General features: G+C 45.4%; 1 protein-coding gene across 1 annotated transcript; it reads right to left on the bottom strand.

The window, feature by feature from the left end:
- Window positions 1-11,208: 11,208 nt before the first annotated feature.
- Window positions 11,209-12,119, bottom strand: EDB91DRAFT_1018518 (uncharacterized protein; the record flags this gene model as incomplete). Its single annotated transcript, XM_041312520.1, has 4 exons — window positions 11,209-11,303; window positions 11,362-11,491; window positions 11,708-11,995; window positions 12,027-12,119. Coding segments are annotated over 4 exons (606 nt in total), but the record flags the coding sequence as incomplete, so codon positions are not given.
- Between the last annotated feature and the right edge of the window lie 1,768 nt (window positions 12,120-13,887).

Here is a 13,887-nt window from a genome sequence, read left to right on the forward strand (position 1 = left end):
AAACCTTAGGACTAATTCTCCGGCTATACTTTAGGGTAGTCTAACCTCTGTTCTGTTTCTACTCCGGACTTGTCCATAGTAGCCTTACTCCATTCCCACATAGTCTCCAGGAGTTCCACTGAACTCCACTGGCATTTGTCCTCTGGAACTCCCCAGACTTCTGTCAGACTTCCCCTCTGCCCCTCAGAAATTAAGGGCACGTACTCGGGTAAGGGGTGCAGCGCACGAGCTGAAGCTGAAGCCCTTTGAGTAGTCTTTCCCTTGAGCACAACCTTAACACTTGTTATCAAACATAAGTTAAAACAGTGAAAGAGAATCCAATTATGTCAATGAACACATCGAACAAGGTACATACTACATACCACAGCATACAAGATTTCTACCAATCTTACCTATCTCACATTGAGTGGTTTGAACTTGTTCAGTAATTGCTACAGGTCATCGAACCATGGACCGGACCAATGGTTCGGTTCCCCCCATAGCCTGAACATTGGACCAGACTTCGGTCAAGTTCATAGTGGTTCAGGTTTGAACCGTGGTTCTGAACTGGATTCGGCCACCACTAGAGTGTGCTCAACACATGAAATAAGGTGCTGTCACAGTTAGGTATTAAATTCAAAATACTTTTGTGCCTTCCCTTACTGCAATGTCCTGTGCTGTAAGTAGATGAGGACGACCAATTTCCAGAGGTTTTCAAATGACAGAGCCTGTGAGTTGTGAGAGCTGAAGAACTCAATTGACTGTTTGATGGCTGTATCCTGTCACTTGCCAATGGCCTTTGATGTCATGCCATGTGTGGACATAACAATGCACTGCTGCTTCACAGCATCTGGTGTATGTCACCAGTTTCTGTGCATCATGATGATGGTCAGCAGTTGTTGTACTAGTATTCCACAAGCAAGTTATAAAAGTAGCTAGTGTGAGTGCCTCTGTTTGGTGTCACTCCAACAACAAATAAAAGCGGCTAAATGAGTTTTCCAGATTCTGGTCTATCAATATGAAAATAGCTGTAACACTAAACCTTCCAATTTGACCTTTTGATTGCCAGCAGGCATGCTCAATTCTTAAAAGCCAGTTTGGTAACCAATATTGAGCCAAAATTTGACAAATGCTAGTTGGCAGCATACAACAAGCCAGTGTGGAGTCTGAAATTTCTTTCTTTCTGACCATGACTACACTCACTACTGCCAAGGATCATATCAATCATCAATATTGAAAGCATATATATGCAGCTGTTTCTGCTATCATACTCTGTACACAATTTCAGATAATGCAGATCGCTCAAGTGTCAATCTAAGGTGCCAGCAGCACCAAAGGCTATCTGGAATGAAGCAGAGGTTCATGCTTTACTGGACTATCTGATCAAACACAGATTGAAGCTTACAGGAACTACCTTCAAGCTCAGAACTTTCAGTTTAGCTGCATTAGATATTGCCAGCAAGAAGACACTTGGCCCCACAAAGACTGGGACACATTGTAAGAACAAATTTTCCTCAGTATGGTACCTCTCCACTCAGCTGCTAGCACCACACTGATCCACTAATACCCAGCTGAAGGTTCACTTCAACAAGATCAATTATTGGTACAACAGATCAAGCTGTCATTGGGACAACACACATGGCGCAAATATTCAGGGGCCTTCTGCTGAGGAAGAATGGACATTGTATATTGACAGCAATAAGGTATGTCACAGTGATCATCTCTAGGTCTTTATGCTCACTGTGTCACGAATCCCTAACACGAATCATTTTTCATTTCTTGGTTTTCCTTCGGCTATGTCCCATACCTGAACCGGTCACATGACACCACTACCTTTCACATTATCACATTATCACCATATCACAGTTTCACCCCTTCACATTTCACCAGTCACATCTCCGATCGGATCCCCTACGCCCAGGGCTAGAACCATATGTCTTCCTATCACTTAATCTCCGTCTCTGACATCATTGCTTATATATTGTGACATCATACTACATCATGCGCAGTATCGTACGATTCTTTCTCATTGGCTGATTATTTACAGACTCAGATAACTCTGACTCAATGTTATGTATATAGGTAGGGTAGTTAGCGTAGTTTCTCTTTAGACTTAACCTCTTCGTTCCTACCCAGTGTAGACTCAGACATTTACCTCTCAATCTATCTGATTATCTCATCCTTGACGAGTCCTAGTGGTTGTGTGATACCTTTTGCCATTAGGTGAAACATTGATCATAACATTAGGTTAAGTCTTTCTTACCACTCCGACTCGAACATTCTCCTGGACGCCTCGTCCTTGATAAAACTTCACCCATGCTATTCTGCTGAGAGTATTCTCACGGATTACATTTTGCAAATCATCTTTCCCAGACGCGCACTATATCATTTTCTTTTACATTAGTCTTTTGTAGAAGTAGACCAGGCCCTTGCCCTATGTGAGCCGCCAGTCTATAAGGAGCAGTGACACTTAGGTCCTGTTTCTGCACGCCTGCAGTTAGGTCCAAAACCCTACCGACTGCACACTACCTACTTTTCTTTCGTACTATAAAGAACGGCACTCGCGGGTCTTACAACCCTAGTTACATTACCTTAGGAGGTTGTGGGTATTAAGAAGACCCAAACTTCACTGCGTCACTCCCAAAACTCCTCTCGAGTTTTACTTAGGTTGACGAACCGCTACACGCGCTGTATTCGCACCTATAGTCATCATAGCTCCCCCTTGGAGATCCCATCTCGTCAGAGACCGCGCCCTACAGGTCCACAATAACAATACCTGTCGAGAAAACAACTGTCCCTTCCTTCATGTCCGAGCAAGATTGGGGAACGATCCAATCCCCTGCCCCGCACCACACACAAATTCACGGATGGCAGACACTAGGAGCAGGGCCATCGGTATCTGCAGAAAACTCCACACCAACCCCGTCGAGGCCAGCCTCTGTGGTAGCGGAAGGCATCTTAGGCCCAGAGGGGACTACCATCACCCACCAGAGCATTTCGGACGCCATATTTCACATAACTGCCCAAGAAAGAGAGCTCAACCAAAACTGGTACAACAAGATGAAAGACCATCTCGCACTCTTAGCCAAGAACCTGAACAGGGTAGACACAGAGAAGAATGAGCTAGCAGAGAGGCTGAGGGCAGCAGAACAAACGATCACGGCTTTGCAAGCCTTTCGTACGACAACGCCAACAACACAGGCATTTACCTCTGGAGTTTCGAGCTCTGATCTCAAGATGGCCAAACCTACAGAGTTCACGGGAGACAAGAACTCTATCGACGTTGACACCTTCCTCTCCCAACTCGACCTCTACCTCACCTCCTATTCCACCGCCTCTGAGCTCCAGAAGAGTTCCTGTCTTATTTCTTTCTGCAAGGGCTCTGCAGCGAAATGGGGAGAAAGCGTATCCAAAGTTTCCCTAAGCGGACGACTCGGGTCATACAACCAGTTGAAGAACGACATGCAAGCCATGTGGGGCATCATCAACAAGGAAGAAAAGATGGCTCGGGAGATAGATCATCTCCAGCAAGGAAACCACAGCATCGCGGAATTCGTCTCTCTCTTCAGACAAAAAATCACCCACTGCCGCTTCTCGGACTACGAACTCATGCGCAAGTTCCGTCTCGCATTATCCCAACGGATCAGGGATCAGTTGGCCCACGTAAACCCTAGGGACAAGAGCACCCTAGAGGGAATGATTTCGCATGCTCTCATTATCGGAACGAACTTTGAGGAACTGGACGATGAGAAAAAGAAGACCTGGCAACCACCATGTCGCCCATGGGTTGAAAGAGGCCCTCTCAAACCAGTTTCTCAAGGTGGAGATGCAATGGACGTAGACGCATCAAAGACACGAGGTGGACCCCAACCTCAAGGCAAATCGGGAGACACTTTCAAGTGTTATCATTGTGGAAAACCTGGGCACATGGCTCGTAATTGCACTGGACAGCCGATGGATACCAAAGGCAAGGGACCTGCTATCAAAGCGGTCAAGGAAGAAGAAGAGAAACCAGCGGCGAAGCCCATAATGCTGGAAGATATCCAACGCATCGTGAACGAGAGGATTTTCCTAACCTCTTCAGATGAAGCCCTGAAGAAACGGGGTTTTTAGAAAGGTCGAAGTTGACTGCGAACTTAGACCAGAACAATCGTTTTTCTATCCTTAGTGACTCGGCAATCATGTTTACAGAAGTATCGGAAGTTTGTTCTGGAAATAAACGAGATCATTTTTACTTGCCAATCACGTTGAAGGGAAAAAACAAAAAAGCAGAATTGGAAGCTCTAGTAGACTGCGGAGCGACAAACTTATTTCTCAGCCAGAAGTTCGTAGACAAGAATGAAGTCAAAACCAAGCAGTTACTGTGAGCACTGCCCGTCCGCAATATTGATGGAACAAAAAACTCCGCCAGACCAATCAAAAGCTACGCAGATTTGACTCTGAAAATAGGAGATCACAAGGAAGAAGTAGCCTTTCTGATCACAGATCTAGGAACCGATGATGTTATCATTGGAGTAGATTGGCTACAATATCATAATCCAAACATAGATTGGAATGCGGGAAAAATGACGTTAAACTGCTGCCCAGTCAAATGCAAGGATGCCAAGGTCAAGAAAAGAAAGACCAAGGCAAAAAAGCAGAAGGATACATTACCTGCTTTATTACCCATGGAAGAAGATGACGACGAAGTAACCATGGAAACTTCGATTCCCGCAGCCAAAGTACAGCCTTCAGATTTGAGTGCTCCTAAGAAAGTAGAGATAGAGGAGATTGAAGACAAAGATTCACCACGAAACGTGTGGATCAAGTACAAAAGCTCAGTTGCTTCAGAGTTAGCTCAACAGGAGGAAAAGAAGAAGGAAAAGAAGTCCGTAGAAGAGATGGTTCCAGAATGGCTCCACGACTATCTCAAGGTCTTCTCTGAAGAAGAATCTACTAGATTCCCTGAACCTAAGAAGTGGGATCACAAGGTAGACTTCAAGGATCCTAATGATCTTCCTCCGAATTCGAAAGCATATCCCCTTTCACCCGCAGAACACGACACATGTGAGAAGTGGCTCAAACAAGAATATGAGTTAGGAAGACTACGAGATTCAGAATCCCCAGTAGCAGCTCCTTTCTTCTTTGTTGCCAAAAAAGACGGAAAACTTAGACCCATCATGGACTATCGGAGGTTGAATGAGAAAACTGTCCGAAACGCATACCCTCTTCCCCAATCACAAGATCTCATCAATTCTCTTACCGGTGCAAGCCTCTTTTCGAAAATGGACGTTCGATGGGGATACAATAATATTAGAATGCGAAGAGGAGATGAATGGAAGGCAGCCTTCAAAACTCCTTTCAGACACCATGAACCAGTAGTTATGTATTTCGGAATGACGAACTCTCCTGCCACTTTCCAAACCATGATGGACCAGATTTTCCAAGATCTCAAAGAAGGAAAAGTCGTTGTAGTCTATATCGATGACATCCTGGTTTTCACCAATGGAACTATAGAAGAACATCGGAAGGTGGTACGCGAAGTATTGAAAAGACTTCAGGACAATGATCTTTATCTCACACCCGAGAAGTGTTCTTTTGAAAAGAAGGAAGTAGAATTCCTCGGTTTGATCGTTAAAGATGGACATGTCTCTATGGATCCAGTTAAGGTTAAAGGAGTACAAGAATGGCCTACTCCTACCTGTGTCAAGGACATCCAACGATTCATGGGTTTCGCGAACTTTTATTGTCGGTTTATTCTCGGATTCTCGAACATTGCCAAACCCATGAACGATCTCATCAGGAAGGATGTACCATGGGAATGGACGGACAAACAGGAAAGGGCTTTCCAAACCCTTAAGGACAATTTCACATCTGCACCAGTATTAGCAATGCCAGATGCCACAAAAAAGAAAAGAATCGAAACAGATGCATCTGACTATGCTACGGGTGGCGTATTGTCTCAAAAAGAAGATGATGGACTATGGCACCCTGTTGCCTTTTTCAGTAAATCTATGCAAGACGCAGAGCGAAACTATGATATTCACGATAAAGAACTATTAGCTATTATTCGCACCTTGGAAGAATGGAGGCATTATGTGCAAGGTGCACCAGAACCGGTGGAGATTTGGACGGACCACAAAAACCTTGAATACTTCATGACAAGTCAGAAGTTAACTCGCAGACAAGCGAGGTGGTCTTTGTTCCTTGCAGAGTATGAATTCACACTGCATCACAAACCGGGGAAGGTCAACGACACTGCCGACGCTCTGTCCAGGAGGCCAGACCACGGAGGGGGGGTAGAAAACGACAATTCAGATCGCGTGCTTTTGAAACCCGAGTTTTTCCAAATCAAAGCCGCAAAAAGAGGTCAAGTTCTGATACAAGGAGAGCAAACACTGCTTAAACAAATCAGAAACTGCACGGATCTAGATCCAGAAGTCCGAAATGCTATCAAAACCCTTAAGAAGGCCCCAGTCCAACTGCGAAAAGGACTAGAAGAGTGGAATACAGAAGATGGACTCATTCTTTTTAGAGGATTAGTTTACGTACCCAATAACAAAGACATTCGTCGCTCGGTGTTAGAAATCTTTCACGATTCACCCGCAGCAGGACATATGGGCCGTGCTAAAACTCTTGAACTCGTTTCTCGTAACTATTGGTGGCCGCAGATGCAGAAGTGGGTCAATGACTACGTAGATGGATGCAACAGATGCAAACAAACGAAGGTGTTACCATCTAAACCCCATGGTCCCTTGAAGCCTAATGAAATTCCCGAAGGTCCATGGCAAACAATTAGCTGTGACCTGATTACCGATCTTCCCAAATCAGAAGGCAAAGACAGTATCCTCGTAGTAGTCGACCGCTTCACCAAGCAAGCCCATCTTGCGCCAACCACCAAAGACGTTATGTCGAAGGGAATCGCGGACTTGTTTCTTAAATACGTATGGAAATTGCACGGAACACCAAAGAAGGTGATTTCCGATTGTGGAACGCAATTCGTATCCAAATTCATGCAAGAAGTCTCAAAAAGACTAGGGACCAAATGGTCTATGTCGACTGCATATCACCCACAAACAGACGGGCAGACAGAACGAGTAAACCAAGAAGTGGAACAATACCTTCGAGCATTTATGTCTTACCGACAGAACAATTGGGCATCATGGCTTCCCATTGCAGAATTCACGCATAACAATTCCATTACTGTAACTGGACACTCTCCCTTCAAATGCCTCTACGGCTATAATCCCGAATTTATCATCTCCCCTAATTCCTCCAACACCATTCCATTAGCCGATCAAAGAATAGCAGAAATGAAGGAGGCACAAGACGAAGCAAAGGCAACGCTAGAAATCGCCAATGATCGGATGAAACACTTCTATGATCGAGGAGTAAAAGACGCACCAATTTTCGAAGTAGGACAAAAGGTTTGGCTAGACGCCAGAAACATCAAATAACAACAACCGAGTCAGAAGTTGTCGGATCGCCGCCTTGGTCCATTCGAAATACTCGAACGAGTAGGCGAATTGAACTACAAGTTGAAATTACTGGAATCCTATCAAATTCACCCGGTTTTCCATGTAGAACTACTCACCGCTCATAAAACCTCGTCATTGACAACTCGCACCACACCAGAGCGTCCACCTCCTGAAATCGTGGAAGGAATGAAAGAATACGAAGTAGAAGCAGTAATAGCCAGCAGAGTATGGCGAAACCGGTTGCAATTCTTATCAAAGTGGAAAGGATATCCATTAGAGGAAGCGACATGGGAAAACGAAGAAAATCTAAAAAACTCCCCAAAATTAGTCAGCGAGTTTTACACGGCAAATCCCGATGCACCCAAATCGCGTCGAATTGCAAGTGCAATCATTCCAGTCTTACAAACTCCTGGTTTCTTAGAATGGAGACAGAAGAATATTCGACCATCCTATGTTCGTGAGGACACTCACCTTAAAGAGGGGGTAATGTCACAAATCCCTAACACGAATCATTTTTCATTTCTCAGTTTTCCTTCGGCTATGTCCCATACCCGAACCGGTCACGTGACACCACTACCTTTCACATTATCACATCATCACCATATCACAGTTTCACCCCTTCACATTTCACCAGTCACATCTCCGATCGGATCCCCTACGCCCAGGGCTAGAACCATATGTCTTCCTATCACTTAATCTCCGTCTCTGACATCATTGCTTATATATCACGACATCATACTACATCATGTGCAGTATCGTACGATTCTTTCTCATTGGCTGATTATTTACAGACTCAGATAACTCTGACTCAATGTTATGTATATAGGTAGGGTAGTTAGCGTAGTTTCTCTTTAGACTTAACCTCTTCGTTCCTACCCAGTGTAGACTCAGACATTTACCTCTCAATCTATCTGATTATCTCATCCTTGACGAGTCCTAGTGGTTGTGTGATACCTTTTGCCATTAGGTGAAACATTGATCATAACACACTGTCTGTTCAAAGTCCAATGGAGTCATGAAAGACCATACAAATCCCGGATGGCAATATCTTGAGAAGATAGAACAAATTCTGCCAGAGATCAGCACTGCACAAGGGGCTGCTGCATATAACCCAGCTGCTGCTGCTGCTGCAGCTTCTACTAGCAGTGGTGACCCTGGAGGCATTTCTGCTTCTGGAGATGCTAACACATTGGGGTTATCAATATTTAGGACAGGTTTAAATGTTGTACATCATAGATGAAACTTAAAGTTTTGCCCAAAAACCAACATTAAAACCTTCTCCCAAATATTGATAACCCTGATGTATAATATGAGTAGGATGGATACTGATGACGACTCTGGTTGAGACATTGCACCCCTTGCTCTCCCTATCAGCCCTCTGGGGCTTGGAGCTGAGAGCTCCACAAGAGTTGCCCCTGCTCTTTCATCAGCATCTAGCATTAGAAGAGTCGCCCCTCCTCTTTCATCAGCATCTAGCACCAGAAAATGCTCTCACTCTGACATGGTTCTCAATAATTCACCTCCCTCTTCCATCAGCTATTATTCAGTATTATGGACGACTGATGTATTAGAAGACTTGAAGAAGTTGAAAGCATCAGCCATAGGCAGTAGCAAGTTGCAGGGGACCACTGGCAAAAAGGCTGTGAAGGAGGCTGTGAGTACTGCCACATTGATGAACCTCCATGGCACTATTAACTGTCTGACCAATCACCTCTTAGTCTCACACTAGGTAGCACCCCAAAAAAGGACCCCAGACACCACACCAGGCCATCACACTCAGCAGTGTCAAACATCACCCAATGACACCACCCTCAATCTCAATTTCAATTTTAAACCATTTAAAAACCTCGAAAAACATACTATAGATACTAACCTGCACAGATGGTGCCAGGAAAAGCACCAGAAAAAAGAGCCCCAAAGGCTCAGGCCTACCAGCCACCTGCAGCTCCAACCCTGCAAATAGTTCTTTGCCTCAAGAAGATATAGAAGTGATTACAGGTGCAGTTGAGGACATAGATTTAGCTGAAAAATATCTAGCTAGCACCCTACTGCATCAGGCTGATGAACCTCTTACTCTACCACACCTGGTTGGTATCCTCTTCCAAATCACGCAAATGGTCAAACCCACCCCATGTCCTGTCATCAATGTTATTTGAGCAGTGGTGTTCCTTTTGAAACAGCAAGTAGCATCAGAGATTGCTGAGTCTGTTGTGCAACAGATCACAGAAACTCTGACCCCGAAAATAGTGAACAATATCACCGCAGCCATTGCTCCGCAAGTCACATCAATTCTTTCTACCTCTGAGGCCCTACAGACCACATTAGTCAACATGTTGACACTCCTGGAATCACTCAGAAGGGAGAAAGCAGAACAGGAGGATGACCTCAAGATAGCCTCAGAAAGAATTGTGGAGGCAGTTGACATGCTCTATGAATCTATTGAGGACTGTAATAATTTGTCATATCCTGTACCTCTGGATCTGGAATTCCAGATCTCCCCCACCAAAGTCCGGTCCTTTGTCCTGTTATTCTGCCCAGCGCTCTGCCTTCATCTCCGTACTCACCCCTATCTCCTTTTAGAATAGCTATTGCTCCAGCTACCAGTTATGCCACCTGGGTAACACCTATTCTCACGCTTATTAGTAACGAATATAGCATAGCATGTATGTTACTAACAAGGGGGGAAAAGCTCTGTCGCAGCACTTCAGCAATACCCGCAGCACTCAGCAGTCCCTTGGGTAAAATAAATAGGGCAGGAATATTCAGATATGATAAGGGAATTATCTAGTCTTATCTACTGATTAGATTGGTCACACTATCTATTTGTCATCCCCCAGATAGGAACAATTGATACCACTACACCTCCGGACACTTCCCACGCCGTTCTCTCTCAACCTCAATGTCGTCAACAACGATGAGCTTGATATCTCCCTTGTCCCTAGCTCAAATCCCATCGCTCTTTCGGTGTTTGTGCTCCTGGTGGATGCCCGATCCCACTGCTGACCTCCCCCATGATCTCACACCCCTCCCTTGTGCGCTATGTCGCGCCTGGCGACCTCGTGTTGATCGACCTTACGTCTGCCTGCAACATGCACTTTTTTATCCCTTTCCCCCGTGTACAACATTCACCACCACCACCATGGGTCCCACAAGAAAACGGATGTCGACGTCGTCAAGGGTTACTATGACTCTTCTCGATAGTAGCTCCATGACAGTGCGCACCACCAGATCATCACTCACTCAGATTCGCCAGCAGCGGCTTCTCAGAGCAGACCAAGAATGCCATGCTCGAGGTACGTTTAATGTTCTCACAAAGGTTCATTGCTCACTATGATTAGAAAAAGCCCGACACATGCAAGAATTGCTTGCTGAAGCTCAGTACTCACGCCGTGATAATTCCCATCATACATTCGATTTTTCAAAGCCGATGAGCGCTGCGCTCGGTGATTCATGTCATTGTCAATGTGTACAGAAGGTACATATGATACTAATCTTCGTCCGAACTCGAGCTTGAGCTTGACTCATTGCTGTCAACAGTCTCTTTGCTCGTGTGCTGCAGTGATGCACGTGCCCTTGCTTTCCTCAGCACATAAACTTGCTCTCCACGTGCCTGACGTACTCGGTTGTTTTTCATCCTGTCGCGAAGATCATCCTCCGAGAGCAAGACCCACTCGCACGAATGGGATTTGAGAGCATCTAGTAATGTCTGAACATGTGCCCTTCCACCCACCTTAGAAGGATTTTTTACTGTCCCTGGTAGAGGCCAGTTGTGTAGCTCTATGCCATAATGTTCGACGATAGCACGCTCATAGTTAGTGTAGTTCATTTTAACCTTGCTCGACACATTTTTCTCCATCAAAATGAAATCTTAATCAAGATTTATGTTAGTAATGGAATAAGATTTGATAACACAAAGCACGCGTACCTAGCTCAGCTTGAATAAGCTCGCGACATTCGCCGATGAGTTTGTTGAGTGGCCGTGCACGGTTGAGAGACACGCGTTCGTCTTTGGAATAATTAGTAGGATACAGTGTTGAGGGGAAAGACATACCCAGCTTGCTAATAATGAAGGCTTCTAATTTGAGTCCGAGGTGCTGCGGCTCGATTCCTAGTACGTCCTGAATGAACTTTTAAGACTTCTTGGTGAAAAACACTTTCGGCTCCGCAAGGTCCTCGATTCCGCCACGCACAGCAACGTAAAAACCTTCCATACCGGTGCGCGCATGAAGAGCCATCCACTGTGGTAGGTTAGTTAGTTAGTTTTAGTTAACCCTAATTACAAGATGAAAACATACCTCGCGATCCATTGAAGTGAATGCAGCATTCACATCGTGTTTGACGGCTTTAGGGTTTGCGCGTGCGGTATGGTTCTTCGCTTCTCGAGCTTCGAGAACACGAATGTTGTAACCTTTCTTTTCAGTGACGGTGAGTCTTCCATAATCCCGCAGCAATCTCGCCTTGTTTTGCGCAATGAACGCCGTAAGTTTGAAGCGATCCCCTCTGCCTAGTCCTAAAAATGTGATTGTTATTTTTACTCCGTCATAAAATTGTAGACTAACCTTCATTTGCATCCTGAAGTCAAGCTTTAACAAACGCATTCCAGGAGTTCACACGTCTATTCTGCTGCAACATGCGACTACGGAGAAACAATTGGTTTCTCGTCCACTTGAGCGAACTAATATAAAATATTAATATCGACCACAATGAGAAAGGACCAGCTCGGACTCCAGAGGAGAAGAAATGGTGCTCACCGGCCATGTTTTTGCGCAATCTCAACGGCCTCTGTTTCATATGACTGTTTTGCAGTGTCGATGTCATCTGCCAGCTGTTCCTGATGGACACGCTGTTGGGCCTTTTGAGCTGCCGTTAGTTGAGCACACGCTCGGTGAATCTTAGTGGTCAGGCGAGTAACCATGGTCCAGGGGGCTTATGCTGACACAACAGACATGGTAAGGCAGGAGTATTTTATACTGGGCAGATCCAGGGACAAAGTTTGAAATATGTGCGGTACAAACAAACAACGTTAGAAATATATGCGAAGACAGAGTAAACAGAACCACCAGAATGAAACTAAACTAAATGAATGTGAGTGGGCATTCAATGAAATAGACTCCGAGTGGCAACTCACGAAGCTGACGGTCACGACTTGCACTATTGATGATTCTGATGAGTTTGCCACAACGATCTTCAGGGATATCCATCTTCATCAGTATGGCCGTCCAACAGTTAGCTTTGTACCCCTCAATCTGTTGGATACAGCGCCAGATCTCGTCCATGGTAGAGTGGTGAAGAGTAAGACCGGCAAGTGCACTGGAAATCTCACGACAAATACAGTCATATCCCGCGTTGCGAGCTGGCCCAACTGGGCCTGGATTGGATGTCATAAGGTAGAAATGGTTCGTTACCGAAACTCTGTCTTCATGGCCGTGCAGCATTGTTTGTATTTGCACTGCATTTCGTGCTCGTGTCATACTGACAGGCTAAGCATTTTTTTCATTAGCATCAGTAGGCGTTAGGGTGCTTCCCAGGGTTAGGACACCCACCTTGTGTTTATCCGATCCCTTTGCACCGGCAGCAGAGACTTTAGCTGGTGATTGATTTGTTTTTGGAGACCACTTTGCTAAGATGAATGGCCGTGAAGGCGGGGACACAAGAGTGCCTGTGGATGGTACACCAGAATCAACAGTGGGTGTCGCTGAGACATCATCAACAGTCTGAGCATTTTGTTCGTTAGTGTCAGTTATCATTAGGGTCAGGACGCCCACCTTCTGTTTATCTGATCCCTTCGCACCAGCAGCAGAGACTTTAGCCGGTGATTGAGTTGGTTTTGGAGACCGCCTTGCTAAGATGAATGGCCGCGAAGGCAGGGACACAAGGGCACCTTCTGATGAATCGACAGTGGGTGTCGCTCTGAGACCCCTTGTAGTGCGCCGCTTGGTAATCCCACTGGCTAACACATCATTTCCAGTGAGATCGCAGTCTGTGGATGCAGGAAGTGCCAGCAGTTGAGGCAATGGTGTGGAAGTGAAGGCTGGGTCGGAAAAGGTAAGGAAAGTGGTATCCACTGAGCCCACTGAGCCGATATCATCAGACCACAAGGACAACAACGGAGATGATGCGAAAGATGCGAGACTGTCGTTGTGAGGCTGATGAGCATGAGAAAGATTGAGAGAAGAAAGATTGAGTGAGTCTGAAGGACTTTGAAACAAGAAGCCATCATGTTGATGATGCGCAGAGAGGGCGATATGACTTTGGTCCAATGCTGCTATCCCTGAAACATGACTATTAGAACAAAACAAAACTCCACATCAACTATACGTACTTTGACGCTGTTTTTCGGGCAGATCAACTGTATCCCAGCAGAACCAGCGCTCACGGATGAGTGGAGCAAGCCGATGGAGCAAGATGTCATGAATGACTGTGGCCGTTGCAACCTCAGCCTGGTTCTCCA

Source organism: Suillus paluster, assembly GCF_016628075.1.
Source record: "Suillus paluster strain FC165 chromosome Unknown EDB91scaffold_101, whole genome shotgun sequence".
Lineage (NCBI taxonomy): Eukaryota > Fungi > Basidiomycota > Agaricomycetes > Boletales > Suillaceae > Suillus > Suillus paluster.